The sequence below is a fragment of the Typha latifolia genome, chromosome 10 (assembly GCF_019914945.1).
Source record: "Typha latifolia isolate L0001 chromosome 10, TyphaL0001v2, whole genome shotgun sequence".
Classification (NCBI taxonomy): Eukaryota; Viridiplantae; Streptophyta; class Magnoliopsida; order Poales; family Typhaceae; genus Typha; species Typha latifolia.
The window spans coordinates 5283737-5300685 of record NC_133095.1 but is presented as its reverse complement, the minus strand read 5'-3'; the positions used below and the strand labels follow the sequence as shown (position 1 = coordinate 5300685).

Here is a 16949-nt window from a genome sequence, read left to right as displayed (position 1 = left end):
ATTATGGGCTCGTAGAACTCGATCACTAAGCTATTGTGATGAACTTATTTAGTTTTTCATTGGATCACAATATGCAGATAATTTAAATTTATTATGGTTTATTTATTATGAAGGTTGATTCAATTATCCCATCTAGATATTAGAGAGGTTACTCTTTGTCTAACATGTGATTAGCTTTATTTATTTTGCATAGAAAAGCTAATAGTTATTAGGATTTAAGGATTTAAAAAACTAAAAGAGATAAATAATTTTAGGGTAAATTATAGTTTACCCCGCCTGGTATAACTCTATTTTAATTTATTTTCTTATATTTTAAACTTAAGCAGTTGATGCCAATTCAGCTCAAATTACAAATGTTAACGGAATTTCACTGATACTAATATTTACCAACATAAATAAATTGCAAAATAGTCAAACTACCCATATTATCTTCTAATCAGACTATGAGAGCAAATAAGTCTTCTATATCTCAATTAATAGTTGATCAACAATTGTGACTTAATCTAAACCATTGAGGGTTAAATTGATTAAGTTTGAAGTACACACAGTGTAAATTTGAAATAGGGCAAAACCATTGGGGGTAAAATTGTAATTTCTCAGTAGTTGTGAGTTGTGACTCTATGCACTATATTATTCACTTCACTCCCTACTTCCGATTTCCGAACCGGAACGGGTTATTTTCCAACTATCCAAATTCCCTCTCTCTCTAGTATCAGAGCATCAGTCCCTACCTCCTTCGTCAGATCTGCCCTCTTCTCCGCCAAATGCTTAATTAGACACCAATCCGCATCCAATGTGCAGCCTCGTCAAGCGGCATCTCGCCACGAATGGAGCCGCCGTCGCTGGTGCCGGAAGCGTGGAAGCGCCTCCCTGTGGGCGCGTGGCAGGAACTCCGGACGGGGAGTGGTGACCGCTCCCTGGGCGTGTCAACGTCCACGGAGCGGACCTCCGGGAGGAGGAAGGGCAAGAGGCGGAGGGATTCGGCGTCGGAGGAGGAGGACGACTCGTCGAAGCTTGTCTCCACTAGCGGCGGCGGAAAGGACTTGGTTTACTTCGCTACACCTTCGGTTTAATTGTTGTAGTGAATCGTGTTTTGCTTGGTTAATCTGTGTGAAAAAAGTGTTTCTTGAAGGGATTTCTGGGAAAAAGATTGAATCTTTAGTTGGTTAGAAGCGGCATCTTCTTTGAAAATATTATGGCTTTACTTGGTCAAATTTTTCTGGTGTAGAGAAAGGTGAGCAGTGCATTTGTAGGAGCAGAGAATAATAGGTTGGTAGTGTAAAGAAAACAGTGAAAGTGTTCTTAGGCTTTAGCAAAGATTTCTTTACCTGGATTAGCCAAAGGATAAAGTTAGAAGAAAACAGTAAGGGCATCTGTAACAATTTTTTTTTCTTTAGCTACAGTAAGGAGACAAAGTTGGACCTCCTTGAAGATTGGGAAACAAAAGATAAAGGGATAGAGCAAAGCTGATTAGCACCAAAAGAACATATTGGAGATTGAAGGATTTGGGAAAGTATTGTTTACAAGAGTGACTTTGACGGTGTATCTATTGTGTACCCCCAGGCATTGGTGAATGTGATTGTTGCAGTAGTAATTCTGTGGATGCGAACTCCAAAACTATATTACCAGCAGACTAATTATCTTATTAGGATGCTTAGTCCTAGTGGTAAGTTTCAAATTTTAAGTTTCTCTAACCACTGCGATTAATTAGGCTGCCTCCTAGTTCCAAAGCTCTGTTAAGTTCTCTTATTTATTGTTTTTGTAGACATTCAAATAGGGGAAATTATTTTGTTTGATCTTTAGAAGCTGCATATCATGACTTGATGTTGATACATTTTATGAATTTGCATTGTACTATATTATATTATCTAATTATTTGTTCAACATGAGTTGGTTAAAGAAGCATTTCTAGAGATCCATTAAGAAATTGTATGATGTGTTGCCAACTTTTTTCAAATCTGCAACATTTCATTAACGAACAGAAACTACGCTGGATGATGCAGATCAGCTGCTTTCTTTTATCTGGGATCGACTATCTTTTTGATAATGAGATTGTCTTAGTTTTCAGATCATATTTTCAACATTTAGTTGAAACTTGTATTTTGCAGAGTTTTTATGAAGTGAAACATTTAAAGGGCATGAAATCTACTGATAAAGATATCAATTCAAAAGATGAGGTGGAAGCTGAAAAGCTTATGGATCAAAACTGTCTGCTGCCTGAGGCACCCAAGAAAGATTACATTCATGTAAGAGCAAGAAGGGGTCAAGCTACCGATAGCCATAGTCTTGCAGAAAGGGTATGGATTTACTCAAGTCAGAATTTAATACAAGCTTCTAAGTTTGCTTAATCCTGTTTTTATGACAGTTGTCTTGAATCTGAACAAATTAACTATATTAAATTGGGAGTTCCATCATCTTATAAGGGGAGTAAATGGATATATGCTAAGATGCACTTACAATGTGCTTATTGTGTATATGCTACTGTACGCTTAGTTGAAAGCTTGTCATATCAGCACTTGAGCTTTCTTATAGGTTGGCTCTCTTTATTGTCAGGCTAGAAGAGAAAAAATAAGTGAGCGAATGAAGATTCTCCAAGATTTGGTCCCCGGATGCAATAAGGTGGATTGTGAAAACTGCAGTTTTACATTTCTTTTCCCCTTGTTATGCTTTGGGTTTCTCATATTGTTACGTTGGAAAAGTATTTTCAACTCATTCAGCTTGATGTAGCTATTCTGTCATCTTCTGAAGCTATTTTTGTTCTTCATTCATTGTAGTTATTCTTTTTAGCTGGTGATTGGCAAAGCATCAGTCCTTGACGCCTCTTCTGAAGCTATTTTTTTTTTTTTTTGTCTTTTTAGCAGGTGATTGGCAAAGCATCAGTCCTTGATGAGATAATAAATTACATCCTGGCTTTACAGCATCAAGTTGAGGTACAAATCTTTTCAGCAGTGACATTTTTGTCCTTGACTTTCCTTTATCTTTTGTCTTTTGTTATTTTGGCTAAATAGCTCTGGCTACTTGATTTTGCAGTTTTTATCTATGAAGCTTGAATCAGTCTCTTCCCAAATAAACTCTGGCACTAAAGAATTCCCACCTAAAGATGTAAGTTGGATTTCACAAATACTTCATCGGTACCCAGCAACAAGTTATCTGTGACAAGTTTGAGAACATTAATTTGTCATGCATTCTAGAAGTACATAAGCACTGCTTCAGCAACATTAGAAAATTTCAGAACAGATCAGAAGCATTTTTATATTTGCATCACATGCCAGCATTAAGTTTCCATAAAACCAATATAGACATCATACAAAAATTCTCTGATTCTTGCTGTTTTGGTTCTACTTTTACTAATAGATGACCTGATGTTCATCATTTTCTCAGAATAGGATGAGTCTTTATACATAAGCTGCTTCATTTGTTTGCTTAGCTTGATGGTCGTATATGATGTCATCTTTTACTCTGTGAATAATAAGGTTAAGTTCTTGCAAGTCATTTACTCCTTTCAGGAGATGATCCATCAGTCAAATTTAGAACAGGTTCAACTATATTATCGTAAGACCTTGTGGCACTTATTTTAGGTCTTTCTTTTGCTTCTATCTTGCTTTCCCACGTTATATCACTTGGTGTAAATTCTCTAATGCGAACATCAGTGACATATTACAGAGGCGCGTGTATTAGTGTAGTTTCTTGTTTTAGGAAATTAGTCTTAAGTTAACTATTTTTATTATACATTTGCTATTTATGGTGTTTAGGGTTATTTTTGCTTTTCGCAATTATTTAGGGTTTTATTTACTTATTGTCATTTGTAAGGTCTATATATAGGCTAGCTTTTATTCAATCGAGGTTAATGAAGAAATAAATTTTTTTTTTTGAGATCTCCAATGAGAGTTTTGAGTGTGAAACCCTAGTTGAGAATGGAGATGTAAAACCCTATTCTTTTTTTTTCTTCTTTTTTTAACCATCATCATTCTTAAAATGTTAACAATCCAATTGTTTCACATCATTTTGGTATTAGAACAATGGTTTTTAGGATTCAAATTTTCTCTAAACAATATTTTCTTGTCTCCGTCGCCTATTAATTTACCCATGCTACCCATCTTCCTCAACCTTTATCACTAGTGCCACCGTGTATAGACGGCCCTGCCTTTCAGTTTTTATGCCGCTCTACACTTGTCCTTCATTTGACACTTGCATCATGAATGCCGGATCATTATTGTATGAGGAGATCGTCGTTGTGGAGGAACGAGAAGAATCAGTCATCATTTTGAAATTATGGAGCAAGATCCGATCGGACGTGGAGTGTTCGCACATCATCCAATAGTCCATCATCACCTAAATCCATAGATCCCAGTTTCAGTCGATCCTGATCTTGGCCGGCTGGTTTCGACACTATAGTAGGCCTGTTGCAGCAGCAGCCTGCTATAGAGAGAGAGAGAGGGGGGAGATAGGGAGGAAAATAAATTTTTAGGTTTTATATACGAGTAATTATTTTTTTTCTTATTTTCTTATAGTTTTCTCTAAATTTTTAGAAATTTCTCAATATTTTTAAATAATATTTAGAATTTTATTTAATTAAAATAGTCTAATCCAATACAGATAGCTGATACGGCCGGTATAGTTGATACGTATTGTTTTTTCGGATGGCCAATCTCGATACCGATTTTCGAAACCCTGCCTAAATCAATCTTCTTCTATGCCATAGGTGGGCAAAAAAAATTGCATCTCAAAGAATTGCAAATTTTTAAATTTCAAAATTTTGAATTTTGTGTATTTTGAATTTCAAAATTTTGAATTTTGTGAATTTTGAAATTTTGAATTTTAAATTCTAGTTGCTTATCCTTTCCTTGAGATGTCAATAACTCTTCCTTTTCCCTAATCCTCTCAACAAATCCTAACTATTCCAAAACTGCCCAAGCCTATCCCAAAGTTCGAATTTTAAATCCCCCCTACCCACCACCCAAAATATCAAAATTTTTTTTTCTTCCTTACCGTATCTATCACAATTTTGAATTTTAACTTCCCTCTAAAATACCAAAATTCTCTCACTTTCTCGAGCCTATTAAACTCAAACCCACCTGAACCCAAACTAGACATGATCATTAGGCCCGACCCGTCCAAACTCGCTCGGTTTTAATCGGGCTAAGCCCGACCCGAGCCCCATTTAGGCTCAGCTCGACCCGAGCTCGAGATGGTAGTGGACGGCATGGGCTAAGCCTTTGCTGCCCAGGTCCAGTCCGAAAGCCCGATCTACTACTCCTATCTATGGCCCAACCCATAATGCATGTATATTCCTATAATCTTTTTAGTCCTATATTGGATATTTAGTAAACTATATATCAATATATAAGGATGTTCCCATGAAAGATAACTTAAATATCTTCATATAAATCCATTAAACTCGAGCCAATAAAATATAATATTTTTTATATTTAACTTATTATGTTTGAGCCATTGTACCCAACCCAAGCCTAATACCTAATGGGCTAGTAGGCGGTAACAGGCTAGAATATTCTAGCCCGGCCCAGCCCGCCTGATGATCACATCTAACCCAAACCAACCTAAACCCAAACTAATTCAACTTACCAACTCAACCCTATCCAAATTTATTAGCACCTAATCCAATAGGATCCATTAGTCTTAACTCCAACCCAATTCCCATCTTAGCCTTAAGTCATCTTCAACCTCAACATATCTAAACTTACCTTAATCCCAACCCTATTCTTTCCTTCACTAAACTCCCCGTAGCCAACAACTTCTCTACCAACATTGTTGTCGCCAGTAGTGCTCTCCGCTAATGCCGTCATCGCCAATGTTGCTCTCCACCGATGCCAACATTGTCAGTCCCGCTCTCCGCCACCGCCACCACCAACGCCATCTTCTTTGAACTTCGCCGCCTGCTTGTTGCCGCCAATCCCTATCCATTGCTGTCGTGTCCCATCGACTTCTTCTCTCATCCCTATGATCACTTACCTTATCCCAACCCAATTCCTTCCTTCAGCAAACTCCTTGCCAGTGTTGCTCTCCACTGACATCGACATTGCCAGCTCTGCTCTCTGCCACCGCCAACGCCATCTTCTCTGAACTCCGTCGCCTATTGTCGCCTGCTTGTAGTCGCCAACCCTTATCCATTGTTGTCGCGCCCCCTTCGACTTCTTCTCTCGTCCCCCTGATCGGTGCCTTTTTGAAACTAAGGACAAGTTTTAACATTATGAAGATTTGGGTGTGAAACCCTAGCTTGAGTGTGAAACCTATCTCTAAGCATGATGATACTTGGCTTTGACTAAGAATGGTAAGAGCTCGATAAGCTATAATAGTATGAAGAAAGTCTCAATCCACTATTCAATGTCACTAAGGATAAGTCTTATTATTAGAAAATTTTAGGTGTGAAACCTTGCTTGAGGGTAGAGGGTAGAGGTGTGAAACCTATCCTTGAATTTGATTATATTTGACTTGATCAAAGTGACTTGGAGTGTCAGAAAACTGTGAAACTGGAGCAATTTGAATGCTGTAGTGGACACACCCGACAAAGTCGAGTTCTCTCTCACTCGGAGAGTATAATGCCGACATTAGTGATATATTACACAGATGCATGTACCAGTGCATTTCCTATTTCAGAAAATTAGTCTTAAGTCAATTATTTTAATTATACATTTTGCTATTTATGGTGTTTATAATTATATTTATTTTTTTGTAATTGTTTAGAGTGTTATTTTTTTTTGCATATATAGGCAAGCTTTTTACTCGATCGGGGTTAATAAAGAAATGAAATTTTTTTGAGATCTCTAATGAGAGTTTTTAGTGTGAAACCGTAGTTGAGAATGGAAGTGTGAAACCCTTTTTTTTTCTTTCACCATCATTGATCCTAAAATCCTAACGATCAAATTGTTTCACATTATTCTCTATGTGAACATTGAGGTGTGATTTAAGTCTATCCAAAAGCCCACGTTGCTTTCCATTTTTCTTGATTTGCAGCTACTCTGGATGTACCATAATCGATGTTCTAGTTATCCTAATGTTTGCCGACCATGGTTGATATAACATGATCATAGTTTCTCTTTTGCTTTGAAGGATGAGATTAGCGAAAGTTGCATGCTATTTTCATCTTTGCTGTTTTGTGTGCAGACATATGATACTGCTTCCAGTTTTGGATTCAACCCACAACCATCAAAAGAATTCAGGCAGGGTTCAGAAACAGAGTGGCTTCATATGCAGGTTGGTGGTGGTCTCGAAAAGGTGACATAGTTGCGTCAAGAATCCCCTCCCAGAGAAAACATAGTGCCATGAATCCAGTGCAACATCGTTAGGATATTCAATTTTAGAATCACCTACGCTGTAATGTTCCAAATATTCAATTCTGCACATATTGCCATGCATTACAGCAAATAGCTCAGTAGTTTCCCTCTTCACTTTGTAGAGATGGCAATTTTCCTTGAATTTGATGTCTTCTGTGGGAATTATGTGGTCCAGAGTAGTAGCAATAAAGGAGCATATTAGAGAGACCAAGACATGGGAAAGAATTATGTTACAGGAAATGCTATAAATGACAACTAATTAGCCACAAATGTGGTAAAACCGTACTATTCTATACAAGTTGAATTTTGACAATATACTGTGAAATAAATATTTTTGTTTTTGTTTTTCGATGTTAATGCGGAAGTAAATAGGATCTTACCTCTAACCAAGATAATTAGTGTCAAGTAATGATTTGTTACCGATCTTCAATTCGATCTATAGATTTGCAAGGAATTGAATAATGATTTGTTACTGTTCTTCAATTCGATCTTTAGATTTGCAAAGAGTTAGATGTTTCCAGTCTCTTATGAAAGCTGTCACCATGATTCAATCTCTTTAGTGAAGAACTGAGTGTCTCAACGAGATACCAAGTAAATCTAGAGATGATCAACTATAATTATACCTTACAACCAAAAGGGCGACTTAATAAATATTAGTGTTAGATGTAATTTGGGAGAGAGTGGTTGAAGATTAGGTTGACCAAATGTTCTACCAATATATGTAAAGTGGTTTGCTCTACCTTCCTAAGGGTAAATTTCTTGGCAAATCAACTCATCTATCTATTTTCTAAGAAATTTATACAAAGAAAGCAAAAGAATAGATCTTCTTAATCGTAATTAGTTAGATTTAATTGGCAGAATAATGTTTCAAAAAGAGCTCAATGATTTCAGTGACAATTATAATATTTTAAAATTTTCAGCGACAATTATATAAATAGTCCATAAAAATTATATATATCAAACACTTTTTGTGACCAAATGCTCCTTTACTTTGTAGCAAAGGCAGAGGCACATCTGTGTAAAGAGTAATAAGAGCAGAAAAAAGAGGGAAGTATAACCTTTGTCAAGAGCTTTGAGAAACCACTTTCTTTTTCAATTTTCTTTGAGAAACAACCTTATTTAGGACTTGCAGCAGATATTATTTCCATAATCAGACTTAATACACCAAGTAACACCATTAGATTAAAGAGCCAAAGTACAAACCTACATTGCAAAACCTACATCCGCTATGAATTTCATAGCAATCTGGGGCATCACTTTCATTGCTCAACATGTGAATCCAACTTAAACTGGATACAAAGCTTCCATCTAACATCTCAATATTGCAACAAAATTAAACATTCAGCTCATATTCGTCGTTCTGCATCAGGTAGCTTAGGAATGCAACCCACGTATCGGCAATTGCACTTTACTCATCTTCTAACTACCTGCTATCCATGGGGTCGCATTACATAATAATACCTTCTTCGATCTAATCAATTTTCTAGTATAGACTATAATATCACTTCCGTTTCTATCTCTGTATAAATTCTACTTGCATTGTCTTGGCCGAAACTTCTCCTCTGATAAGAGTGATGTAATAAGGTGCTGGAGTCTTATAGCTCCAGGACCAGGCCTAAGCAGAGTAGTATTACCCACAACCAGGCAGGGATCACTCCCATTCTCTCTCTTACCCACACACCAACCTCCTGGTGCGATCATGCCAGGGCCACGAAATAGAAGCTCTGTGTCTATCTTGTCAAGCACCGGATCATCCCTGTGAAACTTCCGAGCAAATGGAGCATTACTGTCGACCATTCTTGACATGTCGCTAATGGTGAGGTAGTGGGGGTGTTGCTTTGGTGGGTTGTCCCATGCTATGTAGTGGAGGTCATGGTTCACCGTGGTGTTGCGGAATTCCTGGGCATTGCAGATGACAGTGTGGAAGTAGCCTTCTGGTGAAGAGATGAAATTGGCATAGTACATAAGGACAGTACGTGGAAGGTTGTCCCAACCCCAAATAAAGTAATCGACAAAGGAACGAGAAAGGGCCATCCATGCAGAACCTGCAATGATGACAGACATCAGGCACTGGTAGAGCGCACTGGCATTTCTGAGCGAGGTCAGCAATGTTTATGAATGATTTCAAATGATGGAAAAAGAAACAATCTTTTAGATAAATATTGAACTAATTAGTAGGCAACGAGATTGCCTGACCTGCAAACCAGCCAAGAAATGTCTTTCCCCACAAATAATGCTATTTAGGATCTGGGATGTACTTAGTGGCAGTGCCAAAATAATCTATAATGATTGCCTACAAAGAGATCATGGATCCAAGTCTCTTGGAAGTATCCATACTAAGATCATGTTAGTGTGTAACCAATACACAAAAGAAACAGCAGGGATGCTCACCTACCAGAGCCATGTGATATCTCCTGCTTGAGTAGTAACAATGAAGGTTCTGGCTAAGGATGGGAAAGAAATAAGTACCCAGAAATTTGTATATCAGCTTTAGTAAGAAATGTCAAAAATGAAACCCTTTAGAAGAATTAGACAACATTAACTTTTTCAGGGATTCCAAAAGGAATTTCTAAACCAGAAAATGTGATTTCTGGAGCTAAATGAACAACAATATAAAGCTAAAAATGGTTCCACTAGACAGGCCAAAGAGCTTGAGGGGTTCACGAAATCACCAAGTTCAGAGGCCGGGGAGACAGCTTCATGAAGATGGAGGTGGATAATATCATATAAAATGAATGTGATGAAGAATTGAAGATTAATGTTCTAAAAGGCAGCCGTAGTATAGGTGCGGTCACTCCAACCGTTTAGTGCCCAGTCCACATGCATTTAAAATTATTAAAAATATTATAGATGTATCAAAATAAAATTTTATATCAATTCTATAATCTTATCCATGTAATATGATCAATTATGACTGCACGATCAATACCTATCCCAAACAAGCTGATAATTCTAAAAAGCTAAGTATCTAGTAACTACAAGATACAAGAGATTGATCACAAGATGCTTGAAAATAAAGCCAACATACACAATGGGCCGCCTATTCGACCCATTGAAATTGTGGTGCACTATTGCAACTAGCAGTTGGTGGGTGCCATCCATCATAGCGGACAGCAAATGTGGCCTGCATGCGGTTGACTCACCAAATCCCTCCGCATAGCCTCTTGCAGTGCTACCATGGTGCTGCAACAGCTTATGCAGCTGCATAGAAGTGGCGTAGATCGATCTTTTGAACATTGACCGGGGTTGGAGGTTGAGAAAATCATAAACAGAGATGGTCAAGAAAAGACCAAGGAGGTTTTAAGCTTTGCATACTACGGTTCAGTAGTTGGTTCACTCAGTTGGGTAGCAATTTCATTGCTAAAGAAAGGCATAACATATGACCATTTTGAATTGAGTGGAAAACCCACAAGGCCATAACATTAATAATGTCATGAACTGAGAAATCCAAGCATTATCCTAATTGACTATTAGGCATCAATCGATATAGAAAATCAATCAGTCATAAGATCTGCTTTCTTGCCAATATGGCCTTTTGAAGTCTAGCATAATTTCAGTCTGCTTTCAGCTAAGGAGACAACAGTAACAAAGCTGTTCCAATTATCAGATATGGATAGGTATAGTGAATCAATTAGTCATAAACTCATAATATGCGCTTTTCTGCTAATATGGCTGTTTTGCTAAATTAGTGTTTTCCTCTGTTGCAATGTTGCAATGTATCTTAATTCATCTATAAGAGAAGAGGATCATCCAGAGTATAGATGAAAGGGAAAATAACTCGTAACAAATAGGTCAAAGTTCATAATGAAATGTGAAAAAAGGTAAGTCCTGTCAATGAGTTCTTTATTTCATCAATACTGCTTGTAGTTGCCACTTTGATTTCATACTAGATTGATTAAGGCCACATCAAGAAGAGGTAAATAAAGGGATTAAACAAAACAGAATCACCATAAGCCCTTATTACCCCCAATTATTTTGATGTTGTAGTCAAATTTGATATTTATTAATAGCAACTAATATTTCACATCTGTGATCTTACAAAAAGCTGACTGGAGAAATAAGAGTCATAGAGAAACCTCAATTAACGGAGCATAAGGCTTTCTGTCCTAGCTCTTGCTGGAAAGCCGAAAGGAATTCTACATTGAGACCTGAAGCATGAGGTCCGTAATATCAGAGCAAACGTCTATACACAGTCTGCAACTGAAAAGAGAATAAACCTCAACAAGTCACCCAATGTCGACGATCTCACAGGATAGTGGTTGTTAAGGATCTCCCAATTGCTTCTGTTCCACAATATGCTAGCACATGTAATCTACAATGCTAAGAACATCTACCTCTAAGCTGCAAACACCATTTGCTTGAATATGGCAGGGTCGCTATCTTCTAATGTACGACCCGCTCACTCTCATAGCCTATTTCATCAAACAATGAGGAGTTGGATATTGAATTTGGTTGCTGTGAAAGAGAAGTTATAGTTTCTTGGAAGCTGATCTAAGGAGGGAATTGGGGAAATATGAAACTCTTGCAATCTGAGCTATTGCAAGAACCCGACCAACTAATACTGCAAAAATGGAAGGCAGAAAAGAAATAGTCTTTGAGCGTTACCAGTAAAAAGCTTGAAGGCAGTAGGAACACTTCTCCTCTGACGAACCCAGAAAACGTCCTCTTTCTTCGTCATATACAACCCCGGATCAATAATGATGGGCTTAGCCCTCTGAAATCTAAAATCGAACACATAAACTACGTCAAAATCCAAACTTTTCCCTAACAACATTAAAAGAGGTATCAGCTCAACAAAACATACTCCTTCCACCCGATATCGCTTGTATGATCAATGAAGTTGAGATCCCGCGGAAGGTACGAGAAGGTATGCAGCAGATCTAGGCCCAACAAAACATGTCCACCAAGTTGTCATCTTTCCGATCAAATCCCCAAAATTGGGACAAAAGAAATCGAGAGAACACAAAAAGTTACCATCTTGAGTAACGAGGGGGTAATCGGATGAGCTCAGATTGATGAACCAGTCCCAATCCCCGCCTTCCCGGAGCAGGATCGCGGCGGCGTGGAGCGTGTTTGCGACCATGGTGGGGCCCCGGTACGTGACGAGATTCGCCTTCGTGATCATCCTAACATTCCCAACCGCCGTGAAGACCGGGTGTTGGGCGACGAACTGCTCGAGGTCGAGGCGCTCCTCGGCCGGGGAGGCCAGGTCGAGGTGTACGACGTAGGAGTTGGAAGGGTGGTAGAGGGAAAGGAGGGTCCTTTTGACCATGGAGCCGTCGCCGGAGGAGCCGGAGATGAGGTAGGCGAGGCGAGGGGGCGGGGGGAGGACGGGAGGGGAGATGGCTCGGAGCTTGGACTCGACGTAGAGGGAGGAGGAGGAAGGGGAGGGGGAGAATATGGGGAAGAGGAAGGAGAAGGGGAAAGGGGAGGAAGGGAAAGAGGAGAGGGTGGTGAGGAAGAGGAGGAGGAGGGAGACGAAGGAGCCGATGGCTAAGGGGAGGATCCATTTCCGCTCTATACTTGGAGGGGAACGCATTAGGACTAAGCTTATGCTCTTCATGGACTCTCTCTCTCCCTCTCTCGTCTTCTTTTCTCTCTCCACAATCTTGGAGGTGAGAAGAGGAAGAAGAAAGGTGAGTCCTTTTTGGGCGTTTCGAGTTCTCTTGTTGATGTTGTGAGGAGAGATAGATCGGTCTATTTATTTTAGGGGGCCTGGGGTGCGGGGTGGACACGTGGAGGATAGTGGCTGGGTGGAAACAGAGTTTTTTAATATTTGCCATGGGGGAGGGTAGAGGTCAACTGAATAATACCTACCCAAAAAGCTATTTTATTTTAGAAATACTTATGCTTAATTCGTCTCGACTCTCACTTTCTTTATAGGAAAGTTTACAAATTACACTCTTTACTTTATCTATTTTATGATTCACATTCGATTTTGAAAATTTTATAATTCACCCCTTTTTTTTCCTTATAATTTTTATCTAATATTCTAATATTATTTTAGCTAACTAACATCATTACTAAAATATCTCAATAATTTTCTCTTATTTTTATTTTTTATATCACTTTATCATCTTTCCCACTTATCTCCTCCTTCTCGCTACTTTTTATTATCTTCCTTTTTCTTCTTTTTTTAGAATAAAAAAATAAAAAAAACTTGAGTAATTTAAATATTTCTTTTATAATACTATCTAAGTGGAGTCAGAGTTACAAAGTCCTCAAAACGAAATGTAAATTATAAAATAAATAAAATATAGGGTGTTATCTGTAAAAAAAAATCTTTTTTTATACTATAATTCCATACAAATATTTTAAATTAAGAATAATATTTATATAAACTCTTAAACAAAATATTTCTAGTTTAAAGAGGCGTATGTGGTAAAAAAAATTTACATAAAATATATGCTTAAAATAGTGATAGTTTAGGGGCAAAGTGTAATTAATTTTTTATTTTAATAGGTGTGGCCTTGTTTTGGAAAATATAAAATATGTAGCTTTAGGGGCCGGAGAATGTGTTTGATAAAATTAATTACATGCGCCTAGTCAAATAAAATTTTTTCCATGGGTGCAGAAGTTTTCCTCATTGTAATACTTTGGCAGCTGCGCCTAGTCAAATAAAAAAATTAAAAAATTTCCAACTAATTAAATAAAAAGTTTTTCCCTCTGAAATTTACAATCATAACTTAGCGATTATTTTAGCCAATTTTCATACTCGGTATTAATTTTGTGGTACCAATTCTAACACCACAATATAAAAAAATAACATATTAATACTTCACAAAAATTAAATTACTTTGGCCTAAATTTTGAGTTACAAGTTTTTTTTTCCTTAAAATTTCTCACCTTAAATATGATAGATTTGATTAGGCTTTGACTATATGAGACATTACTTAATATTATGATAATTAAAATTTGATTTTATATCTCTATAACATGGATACAAACTTTAATTTAAATTTAATTCTCTATCTTTATCTGTATCCAATTTTAATTTAAATTAATCTTAAAATTATATATATATATATATATATAAGTAATTAGAAAACAAACAAGGGGATAGAATTTAATTAAATTTTTATTAAGTTAACTATAAAAGAATATCAATACTCGAATTCTAATATATATATATTACTCTCAATTAAGGGTATATATGTCTTTTATCTTATAAGATACCAAAAGAATATATTGTCAAAAATAATGTGAATAGTATACATATAAATATGGAATTTTAAAAATATTTATACATAAATAAAGAACCTTTTAGGGGGTCTACATGCAAAATAACTTGTAGAGTCAAATATCAACTTTAGAAGGGTATATATACAAATAAAATATTTTATAGGGTATATGTGCAATATCAACTTTAGAAGAAAGATATACATGCAAAAATATAACACTTAAGGATTGGAGTATATTAACCGTTAGATTTTTCTTTATAACACCCACGGTTTTACCAACAAACTTATAAAAAATAAAATCATAGAAATTATATTCTATGAAAAATAAAAAATAATTGTCTTAAATATTTAAAGGATCGAGTTAGAAATATTATCGCTGACCACCGAGCGGAGGAAGCAAGATTTTACTTGAGGGGAAGAACAAAACAGTAGGCTTTCGTTGACAAAATTTTAAATTAAAAATTCTTGAAAATTTTATTTATTTATTTATTTAAGTCTTTTCTATGTTGAAAACTTGCTAACAGTATAAGAATCTCTCTAATAATAATAATAATAATAATAATAATAATAATAATAATAAAACAATAGCTTCAATTAAAACTAGAAGGGTAGAGAATTGAAGCAGATTAGTTGTTCCTTTTTAATTAATTAAGTTTCAAAGGATAGAGACGGTACGGATGATGTACATTAAAATCGTGTATTTGATGACTTCGATCGATCGTGACTAAAATTAAATAAATGTTAGTAGAACAATGAGTTGGATCTCTTTTTTTTTTATATATATATAGTAATTTAGTTTTAATTTGAAAATTTTGGTTACGATTAAATTTTAAATTTGAATTGAATGGCTTGGTTACCAAGAAATGTCTGCTCATGAGCTCATTCTCTCCATATTTAATATATATATATATATATATATATAGAGAGAGAGAGAGAGAGAGAGAGAGAGAGAGAGAGAGAGAGAGATACAAAAATAATACTCTTAAGTAGTGGATGGCATACAAATCCTTTGAGGACTTCAATTACTCCTAAAATTTAAAAAAGAAAATAAAATTTATTAAAAAAATTTATATGGGAGCAAACTACCCACAGATGCTAAACTTTATGTGTGCATTGAGGAGGATGAGTTAGAAAGATGATCTCCTTATCAGTTGCTATGGAAAAGTAGTAATAAATTATATCTATTCCAATCTTCATCTTTCATGAAACTATGGCTCTCACTATAAAATCATACAACGCCAGCAAAAAAGGCCCAGTAAGAAACACCATGATTGCTATAAGACTTGGTCGACTAGATTTAGAGATATTAAAAGTCAAAGCCTAAGTCCTTTCTGGGAAGGAGTCCTTAAGATGCTCTAATACTTTTCATTGTGATATTTTCTTACATGTTGGGTGAATCTAATTCTTTTCAATTCTGGATTGACAGATGCTTCTCTGATTACTAGATGGTTACATTGTTTCTCTTGGCTTATTATCTCTTTGCTTTTGGTGGTTAATTTGGAAAGAATGAAATATGGGGCTATTCAAGTGAGAGGCAAATACTATCCAAGGATTTCTAAGGCCTTAGATTAAGGGATTGTGGTGCAAAAGTACTCGATAGACTGCTCTCTATTAATTTTCTTCGTAATTATTAAACTCCTTAGTTTTTTTTCTCATTATTGTTACGCATCAGATCTGGACTGTATGAAAATTTAGGTGGCTCATGAGATTGGGTTTTAATGGCTAAAGTTTCACCTAAATCGGAGGGTAGGATGAAAAGATATAAATAAAATAGTGGAGCAAAGTCAAAAGAGTAAATATCTGATGTTACAGCGGTCGTCGGATATTTACTGTTCTGCCAAGGGTGATAGTGGATAGTTGTAAGGTAGAGTGGTTGCGGTCGTCGGATAATTACTAGGTTTTGAAAGATTGGAATGCTCTTCTAACTACTATGATCTACTCTTAAAAAAATAAAGAATAATTTGGTTAAACTCATATCATTCAATGATGATTTATCAACATATGTCTACTCCTATTTATATGAGAAAATCCTAGCAAATCGAATCCACATGCAGATTATCCGATTTATTTAAAATTTAAAATAATAAGATAAAGTTAACTAACTAGTTTGACTTAGGCTCGACTTAACCCATATGTAGATATGATCATTAGGCCTAACCCGCTTGAACCCGGCTCGAACCCGCTCGATTTTAACCGGGCTAAGCCCAACCCGAGCTCGATTTAGGCCCGACCCCGCTTGAGCCCAAGATGGTAGTGGCCGGCATGGGCTAAGCCTTTGCCCACCCGGCCCAGCCCAAAAGCCTGATCCACTACTCTCATCAATGGCCCAACCCATAATGCATGCATATTCCTATAATTTTTTAGTCCCACATTAGATATTTAATAAACTATATATCAATATATAAGTATGTTTCCATAAATGATAACTATAATATTTTTTATATTTAACTTATTATATTAGAGCCATTATACCTAA

General features: G+C 36.3%; 2 protein-coding genes across 3 annotated transcripts; one reads left to right on the top strand and one right to left on the bottom strand.

Annotated features, from left to right (window-relative positions):
• The first annotated feature begins 658 nt into the window (after window positions 1-658).
• On the top strand, window positions 659-7607 carry LOC140796743 (transcription factor BHLH094-like). Of its 2 annotated transcripts, none has more exons than XM_073149824.1 (6): window positions 659-1046; window positions 2109-2297; window positions 2554-2619; window positions 2859-2930; window positions 3031-3102; window positions 7123-7607. In XM_073149824.1, exons 1-6 carry the CDS (start codon window positions 828-830, stop codon window positions 7240-7242), a joined length of 738 nt encoding a protein of 245 aa, XP_073005925.1. In that variant the 5' UTR covers window positions 659-827; the 3' UTR covers window positions 7243-7607. The 2 variants fall into 2 exon arrangements, with proteins under 2 accessions (XP_073005925.1, XP_073005926.1); XM_073149825.1 differs by having other exon boundaries at window positions 660-1046; window positions 2862-2930.
• Window positions 7608-8407: 800 nt separating this feature from the next.
• LOC140796853 (beta-glucuronosyltransferase GlcAT14B) lies at window positions 8408-12965 on the bottom strand. The gene is made up of 4 exons (XM_073149999.1): window positions 12267-12965; window positions 12097-12172; window positions 11898-12013; window positions 8408-9337 (listed from the first exon to the last, which is right to left on the bottom strand). The coding sequence occupies exons 1-4, from the start codon at window positions 12853-12855 to the stop codon at window positions 8823-8825; spliced, it is 1296 nt and encodes a 431-aa protein (XP_073006100.1). The 5' UTR covers window positions 12856-12965; the 3' UTR covers window positions 8408-8822.
• Window positions 12966-16949: the final 3984 nt, after the last annotated feature.

Bases quoted from the DNA above. Each gene is read 5' to 3' on its own strand.
- LOC140796743 (XM_073149824.1), top strand. From the start codon at position 828: ATGGAGCCGCCGTCGCTGGTGCCGGAAGCGTGGAAGCGCCTCCCTGTG. The intron at 2,620-2,858 runs GTGGATTGTGAA...TTGTCTTTTTAG, and splicing joins TGGTCCCCGGATGCAATAAG to CAGGTGATTGGCAAAGCATC. The intron at 3,103-7,122 runs GTAAGTTGGATT...TTTTGTGTGCAG, and splicing joins AAGAATTCCCACCTAAAGAT to ACATATGATACTGCTTCCAG.
- LOC140796853 (XM_073149999.1), bottom strand. From the start codon at position 12,855: ATGAAGAGCATAAGCTTAGTCCTAATGCGTTCCCCTCCAAGTATAGAG. The intron at 12,014-12,096 runs GTATGTTTTGTT...GTTCGATTTTAG, and splicing joins AGCGATATCGGGTGGAAGGA to ATTTCAGAGGGCTAAGCCCA. The intron at 9,338-11,897 runs GTAACGCTCAAA...TCATCATTGCAG, and splicing joins TGCCTTCAAGCTTTTTACTG to GTTCTGCATGGATGGCCCTT.